Source organism: Fragaria vesca, linkage group LG3 (assembly GCF_000184155.1).
Source record: "Fragaria vesca subsp. vesca linkage group LG3, FraVesHawaii_1.0, whole genome shotgun sequence".
Taxonomy (NCBI): domain Eukaryota; kingdom Viridiplantae; phylum Streptophyta; class Magnoliopsida; order Rosales; family Rosaceae; genus Fragaria; species Fragaria vesca.
This window is the reverse complement of record NC_020493.1, coordinates 7,553,675-7,571,309: the sequence shown is the minus strand read 5'-3', so window position 1 is coordinate 7,571,309 and position 17,635 is coordinate 7,553,675. Positions and strand designations below refer to the sequence as shown.

Sequence of the window (17,635 nt, the reverse complement as noted above, 5' to 3'; positions counted from 1 at the left end):
TTTCTGCGACACTCACCCACTCCAAAACATGTCTTTACTGATTGCAAGTTCTTTCCCTTGTTCTCTGAGGAAAGAAGATGCACATTTTGAGCTTGCAGGCCGTAGAAGTCTACGTCTTAACTTGTGTTGCCATAAAAAGGTTGAAATGCGCTGACCACCACGTTTGGAATGAGGGTGAGACAGAGAAGGGGAATAGGGAGATCAATACATTAACAAGAGAACAAGGCATTACTTTTAAGCTTGCACAAATAAAGTGACAATATTTGACTTCAATTTCAAGTCAGCCACCACAAACCACCTTAAGAAACAACATTGAAGTGAAAGCAAACCCACCCGGCGACCACCAACATAACATTCTATTAGGGATCCTCTTCCTAGCTATATAGATACACTTTTCCTAGCTTTTCCTCTAGCATATTTCTCAGGAGTCTCGGTCTATCTTTACTATCAAACATTTACAGCAACAAAAAGGAATTCCAGGAGACAAGGTTGAGAAGGATATAGGGGAACTGTAGAGGAGAACACATTACAAGAAGCTACCCATCTGCCATGGTTGGTAGTCTTATGGGCGGAGCAAAATATATGGTCGTAAGTTCAACAAGTGGCGATTCAACCACAAAGACCAGTAACCTTTGTGTCACAGTTCAGCTGGAAGATAGCAACTGCACATTTATGTGCCGGGCGGATGCAAGAAAGCGAGACCCATTTGGCGTTTCACATGATCAGGAATCAACTTGTTGACAAGTTCTGGAGAAGCGCTGGACAACTGTAAGGCAAATAGATTAGTCCAGGTTCAGATTGATTGAACTGCCAGTTCAACAACTATACATGGTATGCATAATTGAGATTAAACAGGAAGATTCAAAGACCAGACATTCTCCTTTAAAAAGTAATTATCCTTAGTTCATTACTCAATTTTAGTAAAGCATCAGTTTTATTAAACTTAAAATAGTTTATGGAAGCACATGATAACTAAAATCTGATGTAATCAACTCTCAGATTTGACATGTGAACATAAGGAAATTCAGTGGACAAGCACTTTCAGGTTCCTAAAGCATCATACCTCTTGCTTAAAATTAAAGAGCGGAGGAAATGCACGACCATTTGGTAGGCGGGCATTGGGCTCACGGAGTTCGTCAAAGAAAGGATGTGCACATGCTTCCAGCTGCAAGGACAAGAAGTAAATCTTAGCAATGCAAACTATAACCAAACCATACTCAGAAAAATATGCTGACATAAACTTTGACACAGGAAATTTCAGTTGTCAATAGTGTATAGAACTTAACTGGAGCGCTGGGAATTACGCACAAAAATAAACAGGAAATTTTTTGTACCCTACTTTTACTTTGAAAATCAAGGAAAAAACCTCTAACAGCGAACATACTTTTACCATTAGATGCCAAAACAAGCTTCTGACAACAGAAAATTCAGTTTTTAGTAGATAGCGAAACATAACTTTTCAGTGTAGAGCATGACACGAGCTCTAAGAGGAAAAAAAATGCTTTACGGGTCCAATTTATAGAAATAAAATATAAAAAAAACAAGGGCATAACCAGTTAACTTAACCATCAATCATAGACTGAGTAAAGACCTCATAAATAATTACGTATCAAGACACTAGCAGAAACAAACTTACAGCTGTGCAACGAAGACTTGGAGAGTATTGCAGCAGTCTTGAAGCCAGATCAATTGCTTCTGGTGGCATGCGCTTGTGGAAAACCTAATCCAGCAGCCAAGTAAATAACTATGTTAGAGAAAGAACATATATGTACTTTGCAAAGAAATCAATAGTGAGTGTGTTTTTGCTCAATTTATGCAAAACGAAATATCCTCTAACAGAAGATGTCTCAAAGCCCAATTGATTATTCACAATAGGTTAGGGCATCTAGACAGGGAAAGAGGATGATTATCCGCATCAGTTTAATTTGTACAATATTGTTAACAGATGGAAGCAAATAATATATACCTTGTGCCAAGGGTGTGCTTTTATCTGTGGAAACCTGAAATCTGTATAATTTGGATTCATACAGCGAATTTCTTCACGTGTTGGTGTTCCCAGAACCTGTAAGAAATATAGTAAGATGCTGACTCGTGATAATGATAATAGCACTCACCCAATAATTCATGACAATTGATAAGTAATCACCTTGATGATCTCTACAAGTTGGTCCACTGCATTTTCTCCAGGAAACAAAGGCTACAAAAAGCATAAGCGTACATCAGAGAGACATTTAATGGGAAGTACTACATTGAGAAGCATACCAAACGTCTTACAATGCTACAAAAGAACTGCTCACCTGGCCCAAAAGAAGCTCTGCTAAGACACAGCCAGCTGACCAGATATCAATTGAAGTTGTATAATCCGTTGCACCAAAAATTAGTTCAGGAGCCCGATAGAAACGTGAACATATGTATGCTATGTTTGCTTCGCCTTTCACCTGAAGACAACAAGATGCACGATAAGTTAATGAATCACCATACAGAAATACTGCAATATAGACAAAAGTCATCAAAACTATATGAATCAAGTAGCGTATGAACACAAAGAACTATTCTTCTAAACAGTGTTAAAAAGTGATCTCAAAATGGAGCTACACAGTGGGCTGAAAATATACTATTCATGCTCAAATCCAAAGGTTTACATACCAGCATTTTGGCACTTCCAAAATCACAAAGCTTGACCTGGTGAGTAAGAGGATCAACCTGTAGGGAGCCAAAAGGGAACATAATCAGATGTAATGCTACTATCTCAGTGACTCAGAGTACATATCAATATCTATTGCCTACATCAAGTCCAATAATTCACATGTAGAATCAGTGCATACATACCAATAAATTTTGAGGCTTCAAATCTCTATGGCAAACTCCAGGAACGGTGTGTATGTAAGCCAGCCCTCTGAAAATCTGGAATACATCCAACAGCTTAATATCGGGGAATAAAGAACAGCAAAATAAACTGAACCACAAGTTCAAATCTGAAAGGTGTATCTAGCATACCTGGTACATGTAAAGTTTGACATAGACAAGGGGCATTCTCTGGTTTGCATTGCTGTAATGCTTTATAACCCGATACATAGTCTCCGGAACATATTCCATAACCAAATTGAGAAAAAGCTCATTTTTGCTTGTTGTAGAGAAGAAACAATGCTTCAAACAAATCACATTTGGATGATCCATTACACGCATCAATTGAAGTTCCCTGTTCTTATACCTTCTGTCCTGTAAAACCTTCTTTATGGCCACAGTCTCACCAGTTTCCAAGCATTTCGCCTGAGAGAAAAGAATCATCAGTCATCATCGTATTTCACAAACAAACTAGCACTAGTACAGCAACTGGGAAGACAATGACTCAACCTACCTGGAATACAATTCCAAATGACCCAGTTCCCACAACACGCTCTGCCATATAACTAATGGTCTACAAGGCATAAAACCAAACAAACATCAGCTTCTTATGAGAAAAACATGAATTCTGATCAGCTATAAACATCTAGATCTCAAAAATTGACTTAACAATCATATTTTTAACCCTTCAAGAAGTAAACTGGAAGTGAAACAGATCCAAAACAGAAATTCCCAGAATGGTCACCTGTTTGGGCTCTCCATTTTTGCCTCCTATGGTTGTGGAAATTATATGACCAGTTGGATCGCTACCATCTACGACAGAAGCAGCCATTTCCTGCATAAATACACCAAGTTCAATATTATCAGAAGCAAATTCACTACAAGGATATATCAAATTCTACACAAAACAACCGAAAATAGGCTACAAGAAGAACTTTTTAAGTGCCAAGCACACCATATGAAGAAGAGTGTGGCCAGAGGAAAGGTAGCTAAGAAAGAAGAAGATATAGCTCAAATCTTGAACAAGGCACACCTTTATTTTTCATTTTTCAAATAATAAAAAAACAAAACCCATGATAGAGCATCCACAATAATGAAAAGTTAGAGATGGATCAGGTGCTCATGAAGTGAATGTGATGCAGATTCACACCAAAATTACACAAAAGCTTCAACCTTTCAATGAAAACCATCCCCACTCAAAGCTCAAAACCATTTTGATCTCAGAAAAACATATAGCTGACCCAATACTCAGCTAAAAAAACCCAGAACAACCCCTGAAATCAGCTGAAATTGAACTCACACCCAAATCCAGATCAAAGCAAGAGACTTTGAGTTGTGGGTGAGCTGAATTTCAACCAAAGTTTCCATCTTTAGCAAGTTTGACGAGAGTAAGTGGTCTACCTTATCATCAGCCATGGTGAGGCTGGTGTTGATGTGCCAAAACTTTCTCTTTCTCCAATGAGCAAGCAACAAAACCAGTCAAAGGTGTTATTGGTGTGGGGATTTAGAGAATGAGAAGAAGAAGGAGGTGGTTGTGGGGGGTAAGGTGGTCATTATTGAGCCATGGTGGTGGTGGATGAAGGAAGAAGAAGAAGAAGAAGAAGAAGAAGAAAGAGAGGAATGAAGAAATTGAGGTGGTGAGACTCTATTCTCAAAGACAATTAGACAAACAACAAAGCCATGTGATTCCAGCTTTTCTTTTTCAGGTTTTGCTCCTTCTCTCACACAAGGGGGACCCTGTTATTTGAGCTGAAATCACCACTTTGCCCTTGCCAATCTGTTGTCTCTGTCTCTGTCTCTTCCTTTTCCTTCTCCCCTGGTTTTCTGCTTCTTGAACAGAGCAAATTTTCACAAGAATGGTAATTGTCATATATCTATTTTAGTCAAATAATGATGAAGTATTATTGTGATCAGGAATCAGGATCACGCACCGAGTAAGGTGTTAAACATTACGCCATGACTAAAAAAAATTATTTATGATTATATAATTAGCTAAATATTATAAACATAATCAAAAAATAAAAGATTCTACGTAACGCACAAGTTAATTTATGAAATACGCGTGTTCACCTAATTACTGATTGTTATACAATATACAAGAATCAATCATATGTGATTAGATTGTGCGAAACGTCTTTAACTTTATCAAACCAAAATGAAAATAAGTACGTTCTTAAGAAACAAATTTATTTGTTAACGCATTAAGAAGACACAAGTAATTCATAAATTAACTAATAAAAATTAACATTACAACATGAATTAATTGATTATACGATAATAAATCATAATGACATTAGTTTGAATATAACGCTTACCTTTGATCAAGAAAGCGAGAGAATCATTACATCTAAAAGAGAGCCAAACCCTCCTATAATCTTTGGTGCAGCCACAAAACAAAACCAAACTAAATCTTTTGCCAATACTTCCAAACTAGGTTAAAATCAACAAAAATGCACAAATTACTTGATATCCAAGTTTATCCGACAATGAGAATTACAGGATAGCTTCATCAAGTACAATCTTTGTGGTCCAATTCCAGTATCAACAGTGTGGGGTTGTAGGCAGTTGAACTCCATATTTATGCTACCAAGTCTGGTATGAACTTGACAGTTGCTGGGTTTTTAAATAACTTGATCAAATTAGTAAATGGCACATCTGAGAAACCCAATATAAATAAGAAAAATTGGAACATGAATAATGAGAGAATAGTGAGTCACAGAGTTGAAAGCTCACCCTATTCTTCTTAATATTTTTTGAAGGCAACATTGTCCTTTTCGCAGTCTTCAAAGACTTCAATTTGTTGACCATCTGTATAAACTTCTGTATTCTATTTCTTCCTTGACCCATCTATCAACTTCTTCAATTTCTTATTCACATTACCCTAATCATTTCCCCTCAACTTACTCATTAGCCGAAAGAAAAAAGTTGCTATTATAATACTAGTCTCAGTTTTTTATACTGTTTTTTCATCAAGAATAAGCGTTCCTTGTGAAAAGAGTTGAGTTACTAGTTAAAATTATCGATGAGAGCGTTTCAAAAATCATGAAAAAATATTATTACAGACAAAAGTAAGATTGTTTCAAATTTACATAGAAAGCATAAATTCAACTTTGTGCAGCTGAGGATCTGAACATTTTCTTTTGCAACCAGCCTTGGCCATTTAGCCAAGGTGTTTGAAAAGGGTGTGCCGTGTGCCCAATCATTCTGTCTGGGACTGCCTTTAAGCACTGTTTTGACCACTATTCTGCAGGGGAAATGATTTTTCCAGTTATTTATTACATATTTTCATTAAGAAAAACAGTGATACAAGGATAATTAACACTGAAGATTTAATCATGTGATGATTGCACCCAAATAGAAAATGTACTGCTTTTATCTTAGCAAAATAGAACATGAAATTCCCAGTAATATTAGCGTTCTCAAGAATGTGGGTTATTAAAAGGCCTAGGACCGTCGGTGGTCAACGATAAACAGTGTATCTTAGATTATGGTCAAACTGGAAAATGTCTATCACTACTGTATAGCCTGGCTGGTCTATTTCTGAACTCTGCAGGCTTCTGCTACTGGTATAGTGCATGCACTGTAGCTTAATCACATGGTCCAGACAGCACCACTTGTCACAATCAGAAGCTGTGTTTTCTGGGCTTTTGTGATCAGGAAACAAGAAGTGGGACAAAATGGTGAAGCCCTGTAGCAACAGGCCGAATATTATGGGACATGCTGTAACTTCCTTTGGGGGGTAAACATCTGAGGCTGTTACTTTATAGCTTGATGGGGAAAAATAGCCGCTGATTTTCATTTATGGCCTCATGGCTCAATTTAAATTACCCAAAATCTAGAAGATGCCAAATGGTCCTGTATGCATATCATAAGATTGGAAACTCATTTCAGGAATGCCAGTCAAAATAAAAGCCAAAGAATTTGGATGAAGGAGAATCCAAAGTCTACTATGAATAATTGAATACCATTCACTACAGAGAGCAATCACTCTCTATTGTGAATGTTTGAATGGTTGAAATGCCACAAGGTTTTGGACCTGTTTGGCCTGTTTGGTCATAAAATTATATTATACAAAAGGATTTACACCTGAAACTAGCTTGGCTGATCACCAATCTATTAAAGAACCAACTTCTCTTTGGATGACTTGTGAGTTAGAGAAGTTGAATTCTTCAGCACAGAAGAAGTCATATATAGCTGCAAGACGGCAAAAGGATACAACAAACTTGTTGGAGGCATATTCTTATAATCAGTTACTTACCAAGACATTATCAAAAATATGGTACTGACATTAATGATCGAATGATCACAACGCTGTCCATGCATTATGCATAGATCAAAACAATTTACGTTCTCAGATTTCAGCCTCAGCAATATAATCCACATCTGCATACAATGGAGAGAAGTTAGTTGCTCCTGTGGATAACGTAGGTGCTGGTACACTCTTGTATACCAACTTGACCATGGCAGCACAAAAGAACATCTCACAAGTCGCAACATACCAGCTTAATTGCTCTTCTTTCACTAAAACATGATATTTACCAAGTGGTCGATCACTAGCTAGCCCTGTTTGCTACTGGCTTCGCGTTACTTGTGTGCTCAACAATTTGGAGTTGCAGCCTTGAACATATCAAGATTTCAAGAAGAAGTTTTTATAAGGACGCAGAGTGTGCTGTATGCTTCTGCCTTTATTTGAGGTAATAGTAGAGTTTCTGTAATGAACTTCAAACAATTATACCTTCTATGTATAGTTGAAGACAAAAGGAAGTTTTCTATCGACAGCTAGCTAGCCTGCAAATTACATCTGAAATCAACTTGATTAAATTTTCAATCTCAATTCTCTGTACACATGATAATAGCAGCAAGCGATCTTTCGTTTTACTAGTAGACACCAAGCTGCATTGTAAGTTTCTGGCAGGTCAACTATCTTTGAAGGGTTAATGTCAGGCACATAAATTAACTAGCCTGAAGTAACAAACCGTATAGTCAGAAAAGATTTATATATGTACCATAGTTGCATTGCATCTCCATCCATTCACTTACTAACTTCCACACATTTTGAACCTCTATACGTGTTCTGATCAAACCTTTCAACGTCTTGTGATTCTGATATGACTAAAAGTCAGGCAGAAAGCTCAGGCTCAGCTAACCCTCTCAATTATTGCTCTCACTAGTCTCTGCGTGTGTGATTGCATTCACAACTATGGTTGTCTATATATGTCAAGCCGCACATTCTGCACAAATCCATTTTCGTTCCAGCATCCAACAATGGAGAGACTTACTTGGCTCTTCCTGGCCGCGGCTTGCTGCTTAACTATGGTGGCAGCACTAACCAACAGTAGTCTCACTACAGATGAGTCTGCTCTTCTTGCTCTCAAAGCTCGTATCACCAGCGACCCTGGTAACATCATCTCCACTAATTGGTCAACCACTACCCCTATTTGCAACTGGGTTGGTATTACTTGTGGTGCACGCCACTTTAGAGTCTCAGTCTTGAACCTCTCTTATATGGGACTCACGAGCACCATTCCTCCGGAACTTGGCAACCTATCGTTCCTTGTTGAGCTTAGCTTAAGAAACAACAGTTTTCATGGTGCCATGCCTTTGGAATTGGGACGTTTGCACCGATTGAAGCTCATCAGTTTCAGATTCAACAATTTTATGGGAGCCATTCCATCATGGTTTGGTTCCTTATCGAAACTCGAAACCTTCGACCTGTATGGTAATCAATTTTCAGGTTCCATACCTGCTGCCATCTTCAACTTAACAGCTCTCCAAGTAATCAGCCTGAGCAATAACCAGCTATCAGGTAAAAGTAATTAACCTACCTACCATCACAGTTAGCTTTGTTCATTATATTCATATATATAATTTAACACCAATAGAAATTATAAACAGGTAGTATACCAAGAGAAATTGGAAACCTAACAAAGTTGAAGGAGATATACCTTGATAATAATAATTTCAGAGGTAAGATCGATGCAGATGGATAATATGGAGTTTATTGATCAGACAGCTTGTAGGTGATTGAGTTTAATATATATGTGTTGATTTTTCAGAAATTCCAAACGAGATTGGCATCTTGAATCAACTGGAGAAGTTGTTTGTGCAGTTCAATGACTTGCAAGGGCATGTTCCTCTTGCTGTCTTCAACATGTCTTCTTTGATCACTTTGACTTTCTATAGAAACAGTTTGAATGGTAGTCTTCCAAAGAATATATATCAACATCTTCCTAGCATTCAACAGTTGGATTTGGCTTACAACCAGATTGATGGTCCAATTCCATCCAATATTGGCAACTTAACCCAGATAAGGATGATTGACCTTGGCTGGAACTACTTGACAGGTATTCCATCATACTGTCAACTAATATTGTTCCTATCATGGTTTTGTTTCTTAAGTCATTCAATGTGGGTAAACTGACTGATCGATCATATAATTGCTGATAATAGGTTAGTATGTTTTTAACTGACAAGTGAGCAGATAAACAGATTATAATTATATGAACAACCAAAGAAATGAAAATACAATATATATACTGATATAGCACAGACTATTTGGAACACATCTATAGCCCCGTGAGATTTAAACATACCAGTTAATCAACCCCTTTTGGCAGGGACTATACCACATGAGATTGGTCATCTTCCAAGTTTAGATAGATTGGCCCTCGGAATTAATAATCTCGATGGCCTCATCCCATCCTCAATCTTCAACATTTCGACAATAACACTGATGGATCTTCACGACAATCAGCTCTCAGGCACCCTGCCAGCAAACGTAGGCCTTGGACTTCCAAACCTCATATTTTTGTTCATAGGAGGAAATACGCTTCGTGGAGTATTCTCTAAATCCATCTCCAATGCTTCTCAGCTCGTACGGCTAGAGCTTGGCTCAAACTTGTTTTCAGGCTTTATTCCTAGTGAGCTATGTGCCTTAACAAACCTTCGTCGGCTTACCTTACACCAGAATAATTTCACCATTGATACTTCTAGTCCAGGAGTAAATTTTTTCTCTTGTTTGGCAAGTCTTAAAGATCTGAGCACATTAGCCTTGTCAGACAATCCATTAAACTCCAAGCTTTCGGTTTCCTTTAGTAATCTCTCAGCATCAGTTGAATTCATTTACTTAGCTGACTGCAACATGAGAGGTAACATCCCCAATCATGTAGGCAACTTGACCAACTTAACACTCTTAGACCTTGCAGAAAATGAACTGAGTGGACCAATTCCAACTTCACTGGGAAGATTACCGAATGTCCAACTTCTGGATGTGCATGGTAATAAGTTGCAAGGACACATTCCAGATGAACTTTGTCAACTAAACCATCTAAATGAGTTGAGTCTGTATGAGAATCAACTTACTGGTGCCATACCTGCCTGCTTGGGTAATCTAAATGCAGCTCTAAGAGGTCTATTCTTACAGTCCAATTTGTTAACATCCACAATACCATCTACATTGTGGGGGCTTACAGATATCTTTCGCTTAAATCTTTCATCCAATTCTCTAGTTGGACCTCTTACAGAAGGTTTTGGCAATTTGAAAGTTGTCACAGATGTGGATTTATCAAACAACCAATTATCCGGTAGCATACCAAGTAGTATTGAGAGTCTACAAAATTTGGTCAATCTGTCCTTGGCAAGTAATAATTTAGAAGGCCTTATTCCTAGTTCGTTTGGGAACATGTTAAGCTTAGAACGTCTGGATTTATCCCAGAACAATCTATCTGGAATGATTCCAAAGTCTCTCGAAGCACTCTCATATCTCAAGTATCTGAACTTGTCTTTCAACAAACTCCAAGGAGAAATTCCAACAGGCGGACCTTTCACAAACTTGTCTGCTCAATCGTTTGTTTCAAACCGTGGACTCTGTGGTGTATACCGATTTCATGTTCAACCATGCAGAAAGAAAAGTGGTACATCTATCTTGAGATATGTTATTCCAGGGATCTTGTCAGCAATGTTTCTTTTGATCTCCATAATTTGGTTGATGCTACGAAAAAATAAGAATGTGGAAGCTACAATAGAAACTTCCTACTGGCCTCAACCCCTATACAGAAGGGTTTCATACCATGAGCTTCTAACTGCAACAAATGGATTCAGTGTGAGCAACTTACTTGGCATTGGCAGTTTTGGCTCAGTTTATAGAGGAACATTCTCAGACGGAGTAGATGTGGCCATAAAGGTTTTGAATTTAGAAACAGAAGGGGCTTTTACAAGTTTTGATGTTGAATGTGAAATGCTAAGCAATATTCGTCACCGAAATCTTATCAGAATCATCAGTTGCTGCTCTCAAAATGATTTCAAAGCTCTTATACTGAATTACATGCCTAATGGGAGCCTGGAGAAGTGGTTGTATTCTCATAACTGTTCTTTGAACTTGCTGAAAAGGTTGGATATCATGATAGATGTTGCATCAGCTTTGGAGTATCTTCATCATGATTATGAAACACCTATTGTTCATTGTGACTTGAAGCCCAACAATATTTTACTAGATGATGACATGGTTGCACATGTTGCTGATTTTGGCATAGCAAAACTATTAGGCACAGGAGATTCTATGACTCAAACGATGACGCTAGCGACCATTGGTTATATGGCTCCAGGTGATGTACTTGCTAGTTTATGTTTCAACTTTATGTATATTGTGATTGTTGTTATCCTAAAGAATTTGTTTGATCATATATTGCAGAGTACGGAAGAGAAGGGATTGTCACTAGAAGAGGGGATGTGTATAGTTTTGGGATTGTATTGATGGAAACATTCACAAGAAGGAAGCCAACAGATGAAATGTTTGTTGGGGAGATGAGTTTAAAGCAATGGGTTGCAAACTCACTATTTGCAGATGCAATAGCTAAAGTTGTTGATACCAATCTACTTGGAACACAGGAAGATAATGATACTGTTAGGAAGGAGTGTTTAGCATCCATTATGCGATTGGCTCTTTCATGTTCTGCCGAATCATCAGAAGAGAGGTTAAATATGCAAGAGGCTCTAGCCACTCTTCAGAAAATCAAGGTCAAGTTTTTGAAGGACAGGGAAGGAAATGTGCTGTTGAACCGCCCTCTTATTCACAAGAGCTTTAATTGATCCATTCCAAAGCATGTAATTTCATGTCTTTAAGCTATTACAGGTACAACATTATAGGTAACCCTTAACTAAAGAAGTACTGGATATTTGTATTCAAAGTTTAAACACATGCAAAAATGGTAAAGGGAATGAAATAAAGGGAACAGAAACTCAAACCTGCCATGGCCTTCCTTCCTAGTGATGCTGCAAATCTCCGGCGTGTCGTTCATCGTGACGGCTAGTCAGGCTTAGTCATTTGTTATTGAACTTGGGCCAGGGGCCAGAAACCAGAATAGAAGCAGAGGCGCCCGACTAGGTTTGTTGGGCTAGAAAACCAATCACTAGGCCCAAAAATCAAAGCAAGTGGTAAATTTTTTAGAGTTCAAGACCACTTTATTGCCAATACCTTTTGTAAAATCACCATCAAGATGTAGAACTGTGGGGTGTTTGTCCACTGCATTTATATAGCAGCCTCAAAGACTTCTTTATGTTGACCCTTTGTACAAACTACAAACTTGTGTATTGGAATACCGAATACCCAACTATTCACTGTATTATATTGCTTAACCTTTTTTCGTTGATAGTTAGACCAACAAAAAATACTTAGTTGGGCAATAAATCAATAATGCTGGTGAACCATGTTTTGTAAACCGTCTAGACCTTACATTTGTGACACGATCACGTAATTTAATAAAATATTTTAATCATTCGTTGTATATATCACATAAGTTGACACGTATGTAGTTTATTAAAATGCGGTTCACCTAACTTTACTTCGAAATAATAACAACAATGAAAGCAAGCTAATGACTAATAACAAATTGGTGATTCATGAGATTTGATTCGGTGATTTCAGCCCATATATATAAAACTAAAAAAGTTGGCCGCGCGTTGCTGCGGCTGCGGGATTTGGTACCGCAACAGGCTCTAATTTTGTTTTTTTTTGTCAAGGTAGGGACTAATATAGTCATCAACTTATTGTTAAGTTTACTGTGAGAATGCATTGTGATTTTCTTGTTTCAAGTATCTGCTCCATAATTACAAAATTGATTACAAAATATTGCTAGTATTATGATAACAGCAGGGCATCCACATTGTTTATCGAAAATAGGGAGATGCCTATCAGCAAAGATATATATTGGCTACATGGTATCGTTCTAGCAACTACTGTCTTTGTTTTTAGAGATCAATATCTATACTAAAGTCTAAAATATAGAAGCTGATTAGGTTCTTGCTTCAGCTTGAGAAGCTTGATCCATCCATGTACATGAATGATATGTTTTGGCAGAATGTTTTGATGTTTTCTTTTCGACAACGATGCTCTCGCATGAGCAAAATTGTGGCTTGATCATTTCCATCCTTGATCAGAAACATAACCCTGTAGCTGTGATGCCTGCGAAAAAATGAACTGCAGTTTTCCTCTACATATACACAAAACAGATATAGTGAGGCTAACTAAAATCTATATGCTGAATACTATTTTAAATACACAAATTACTATTGTTCGATTGATTGAATAACACACGGGGCATATCATATTGCGAAAGACTTGAGAAAAGTTTCGTAAAATACATCCCAGAAATTATCTTCTCAAAGATCTGTAGAACAAAACAAAAGCCCTGGTCAAATCTAGATCAAACTAAACCATCTACCATAAGTCAAACATGAAGAGCCTGATCATATTGTGTAAGGGGAAGGTGTGATGAACGAAAGTTACCCACTCCATGTTGATGACCTATTCATGAAAGTAAAAATGATTTGCTCTGCTCGTGGACAGAATGTAACCATGGCACCAGGCACCAACATAAAATTTCCTTTCCCAGAAGGTAAGGGCTATTGAGAGACTATAGTGAATAATCTTTATCAGCTGAATACTAAATAATCTAAAAATGCTAAAGCAGCTAAAAGTGTCCATGATTAAAAAGATGCATTAAAACTGAAAGTGATAGAAAAGATGCACGAATCATAAATTAAGCTGAATCAATTTGAGAGACTATAGTAAATCATCTTTATCAGCTGAAATGATGAGGTGCCTTAATAATATTAGTATTACATCTTTTGAAACCAATAGGCAACTTCTTGCTTATACTAACAAACTAATGAGCAACGAATTCGGAATGCAAAAATGATATATGGTGACAATTATACTTGTTCTTCAGAGACATCTTCTTGCTTTGTTCTCTGCAAAATCCAATCAACCCACAGTTCCACACAAATGAACCCAGAATACACGTAAAACTCAACTTTAAGAACCAAAACTCATATCCCATAATGGCCTCCCAGCACTGTATCAAACCCACAACACCTTAAAAATCAAAACTTTAGCAGAAAAATTAAAACTATGAAATTACAAATGGGAACCGAAATCTTACACAAACTTGTAGCAGAGAAGGGAAAATCCCACCGGATCGCAAAAGGCGGTCATTCTTACATTCATGGTATTGCTCATCCCACGGGAAACATTGGTTATCATGCCCCAAATTTGATCCCTAAACAAAATCCAAAAGCCCACAATCAAAATCCAAATCCCTAAAAAATCAATAGCGTACAAAATCAAAACGGCAACCTACCTCCTGTTCTTCAATTTACAAACCCGAAATCCCGAAAAGGACGGGTCATTCAAACACTGGAACAACTCTTTCACTGATGAAGAGGAGCCTGATGATTCTGAGAGAACGGAAATTCCTGAATTGGGAACTGACCGAAACGGAGGAAAGAATTAAGGAAGCGGTGGATTAGAGAAGGAAGAGAGAGGAAAAAGAAGGGCCGGGGTTAGGAAATCAGGGAGGGCATATCCTATATTAAACCGACCAAAAACAACAAACACCCCGAGCCAAATTTTTCAGGGGTCTGACTCAGACCGTCTGAGGAAGCTGAAATTTGACAGAATTTACCTTGAGGAACTTCAATTCTTTACCTGGGCCACTCTTAAGGGGTGTATTGTATATGGAATTAGTGGAAGTTTTAAAGAAATTTATGGAATTTAAAAGTCTAGGTGTATTCAATACAGATTTTTAAAAGTCCATCAAAGTCTGGGTGTACTCAACTAGATTTTAAAAAATCATTATGAATTCCACCAAAATTCAGGGGTATTCAATTAAGACTTTTTAAAATGAATAGAAGTTTAGATGTATTCAAAATATCATTCATACTTATAGAATTAATAATTCATGGATAATTGTGAACTTTGTAATGTAAATTACACACACCAAACTCCAATATTTTTCCATCCACTAGAACAAAGATTTGGAAAAGTCTACGACAGACTTTCTCTTTACATGTGAATATGTTGATCCTACAATACATCATCTTTTTTTTTTTTTTTATAATATTTTGTGCTATCAATGTTCTATTCTACCTATTCTTTTCAATGTTTTTTTAATGTTAATATTTTGTTGTATTTCAATTGTAATGCTTGGAACCCTCGATAATCTAAATATTATCTACTAACTCTTGATATTAGAACCACATGATCATATATTATTATATTGGCGTACATGAATTAAACTTGTGAACATCTAATGTCTCACTTTATAATATGTGTTTTTGGTTTACGTACTATGCGTGTTGTTAAGTTAATATAATTTTTTTTGTTACCTATGTTTATGTATTTCAATCAAATATTATAAAGGTATGCATCGAAATTAGATAGATGAACACTCAACTTATAATCGGTGTCATTATGTGTTTGTCATTGCATCTTTATTTTTTGTTCATTTCCTATAACTCTGTAAGTATTAAGAAATCTACATAAGTCATTCATATGAAATCTGTAGATTTCAGAAATCAGTGAAAGTCTGTGATTAAAAATCGATGGTTTTAAGAAATCAGTGAAAGTCTATGAACTTTTTAAAGAGTCTGTAGACTTTTCAAAAAGTCAATTGATTAAAATAAGTCTGTATGAATCCAAATGCAATACACCCACTTAGCTAGTAAACTAGAAACTTAACCCAAACTAATCAAACTTGGAAATTGAAACTACAGTATCTAGAAAATATGACAAGCCTTCCCACACACCAATCATAATCAGCCTGCAAGAGGATTGAGCACCTGCCCCATGAACAAAACTGTTCCCGTCCTGTTTTCCCTTATGAGAAACATGGAGGGGTGATCAGCCACAAATTCTTCTATCTCTTTAGGCTTAGGGGGCGAACCCATGCTACAATATACTTGAGCACAAGTAGCTGCTGCCGCTGTGGTGCCATTTTCATCAACATCTATTACAGATTCGTGAAATATCGCCATTGAATCACAACCATCCCCCATCCCTATTTTTTTCAGAACATCCGAAGCTTCAAACCCAGATGATATCTTAAACTTAGGAATCAAGAATTTCTTCACCCTAACCCAAGTAAAACTCTCAAATTTAAGATTAAGATGGCGGTCCAGAAACCCGGACTCGGAACAAACTCTCTCAGCCAGAGCCGGTAGCCCATCTCTTGCATCAGGAAGTAGCCACAACATAGAGAAAGATCGAGGGTCGTGTTTATATGTCCCATTGTCAAAGTCCTCCAGAGCACAGTCCCTGTAATGAAGACTTTAAAGTCGTCAAAGACAGCGATAAAGTGTTCATGGCTACTAGTCATGTAAGGCACTCCCTTCACTGACTCTCCGTTCAGAAGATAAAACTTAAGGTCTTCCGACTTTGGTGGTTTATAGAAGTAACCGTCGTTCCAAGTTGCCTTGAAATACAAGGCATTTGCGAATATGAGACCCGTGGCACTGTGGACTGAGCCAGGAGGAAGAATCTCAGGGGTAAGTCCTCTGGTCTCTTTCTCAACCCATGAGTTCACTTGGATTCTCACCTTTTCCGGATCGGTTTTGAAATCAACTTCGTTTAGAGCCGCCTTGTATAAATCCAACAAAACTTTTTTGTATGATTCCTCAAGAGGAGTATACTCGTCGACCCAGAGACCGTTTGTGAAGTTCAAACGTGGTCCGCCTCTGCTTGGTGTGTCGGCCAAAACGGACGTGACAAGATTGTAGGCTAGGGAGTTGAGGTCGTCGATGGACTTTGAGTTGAGAAAAGAAACGAAGTGGGGATTGTTTGTGCGGGCGGCGATTAAGCTGAGAACGATGTGGATGGATAGAGGGGAGTAGATCATGTTCTTGCCCTTGAACTCAGAATCAAGGAGTTGTTTTGCTATCTTGAGGGCCACATCGGTTTGGTGGCTGATGGGTGTTTGGAAGGCTTCGAGATATTTGTAATCCATTGTTGGTGCTTGTCAAGGTGAAAGGAGAGGAGTGTAAAGGTCGTATTTATAAAGAATGAAACTGCTAGGGTTCCATAAGGTTTAGGATTTCGTATAGGATTTCTAACTAGGTCTTTTTTTTTGGTTAAGGATTCGGTTTTAATTGATTTTAGCATTTGTTATTGTAATTCACAATATGAGAATTGTTCACTCAGTCAGCGACAGACCCAGACCAAAAACAATGTGCAACTTTACCTTTGATGTAAATCAAAGAGTAAAAGTTATAAATGGTCCTTGTGGTTTGAGGTCATGGCTATGTTTGCCCCTGTGGTTTAAAATGTTTAATTTCAGTCCTCATGGTTTATATATCGGTTAATTTTGATCACATTATAACATTATTTCTAACACCATTAAAGAGGTTATCACATGACGGTCGCATGTCTTCGTCCGTTACGTTTCTTTTATTTTCATTTTCTATTTTTCTAAATGTCACTACCAGAAGAAAGGCTTTAGCCGACGAAAATAAAAAACCA

General features: G+C 37.5%; 3 protein-coding genes and 1 non-coding gene across 4 annotated transcripts; 1 reads left to right on the top strand and 3 right to left on the bottom strand.

The window, feature by feature from the left end:
* Positions 1 to 190: 190 nt before the first annotated feature.
* LOC101301271 (shaggy-related protein kinase eta-like) lies at positions 191 to 4,507 on the bottom strand. The gene is made up of 12 exons (XM_004293917.1): positions 4,246 to 4,507; positions 3,590 to 3,679; positions 3,359 to 3,418; positions 2,998 to 3,270; positions 2,830 to 2,904; positions 2,647 to 2,703; positions 2,298 to 2,438; positions 2,147 to 2,197; positions 1,967 to 2,062; positions 1,637 to 1,720; positions 1,064 to 1,165; positions 191 to 766 (listed from the first exon to the last, which is right to left on the bottom strand). The coding sequence occupies exons 1-12, from the start codon at positions 4,258 to 4,260 to the stop codon at positions 671 to 673; spliced, it is 1,140 nt and encodes a 379-aa protein (XP_004293965.1). The 5' UTR covers positions 4,261 to 4,507; the 3' UTR covers positions 191 to 670.
* Positions 4,508 to 8,109: 3,602 nt separating this feature from the next.
* LOC101313199 (putative receptor-like protein kinase At3g47110-like) lies at positions 8,110 to 11,931 on the top strand. The gene is made up of 5 exons (XM_004295536.1): positions 8,110 to 8,650; positions 8,740 to 8,811; positions 8,901 to 9,188; positions 9,462 to 11,447; positions 11,534 to 11,931. Exons 1-5 carry the CDS (start codon positions 8,110 to 8,112, stop codon positions 11,929 to 11,931), a joined length of 3,285 nt encoding a protein of 1,094 aa, XP_004295584.1.
* A 992-nt stretch (positions 11,932 to 12,923) lies between these two features.
* LOC101301083 lies at positions 12,924 to 14,867 on the bottom strand. The gene is made up of 3 exons (XR_184210.1): positions 14,481 to 14,867; positions 14,283 to 14,399; positions 12,924 to 14,195 (listed from the first exon to the last, which is right to left on the bottom strand). It is a non-coding gene; the product is annotated as an uncharacterized LOC101301083 (transcript).
* A 1,069-nt stretch (positions 14,868 to 15,936) lies between these two features.
* Positions 15,937 to 17,123, bottom strand: LOC101312913 (serpin-ZX-like). The gene is made up of 2 exons (XM_004295535.1): positions 16,519 to 17,123; positions 15,937 to 16,435 (listed from the first exon to the last, which is right to left on the bottom strand). The coding sequence occupies exons 1-2, from the start codon at positions 17,121 to 17,123 to the stop codon at positions 15,937 to 15,939; spliced, it is 1,104 nt and encodes a 367-aa protein (XP_004295583.1).
* Between the last annotated feature and the right edge of the window lie 512 nt (positions 17,124 to 17,635).

Coding starts and splice junctions, on each gene's coding strand:
- LOC101301271 (XM_004293917.1), bottom strand. Junction 2,439..2,646: donor TTGGAAGTGCCAAAATGCTG/GTATGTAAACCT, acceptor TGTTGTCTTCAG/GTGAAAGGCGAAGCAAACAT. Junction 1,721..1,966: donor AAGCACACCCTTGGCACAAG/GTATATATTATT, acceptor CTGCTGGATTAG/GTTTTCCACAAGCGCATGCC.
- LOC101313199 (XM_004295536.1), top strand. CDS start 8,110: ATGGAGAGACTTACTTGGCTCTTCCTGGCCGCGGCTTGCTGCTTAACT. Junction 8,651..8,739: donor GAGCAATAACCAGCTATCAG/GTAAAAGTAATT, acceptor AATTATAAACAG/GTAGTATACCAAGAGAAATT. Junction 9,189..9,461: donor TGGCTGGAACTACTTGACAG/GTATTCCATCAT, acceptor CCCTTTTGGCAG/GGACTATACCACATGAGATT.
- LOC101312913 (XM_004295535.1), bottom strand. CDS start 17,123: ATGGATTACAAATATCTCGAAGCCTTCCAAACACCCATCAGCCACCAA. Junction 16,436..16,518: donor TTTTATCTTCTGAACGGAGA/GTCAGTGAAGGG, acceptor TCTTCATTACAG/GGACTGTGCTCTGGAGGACT.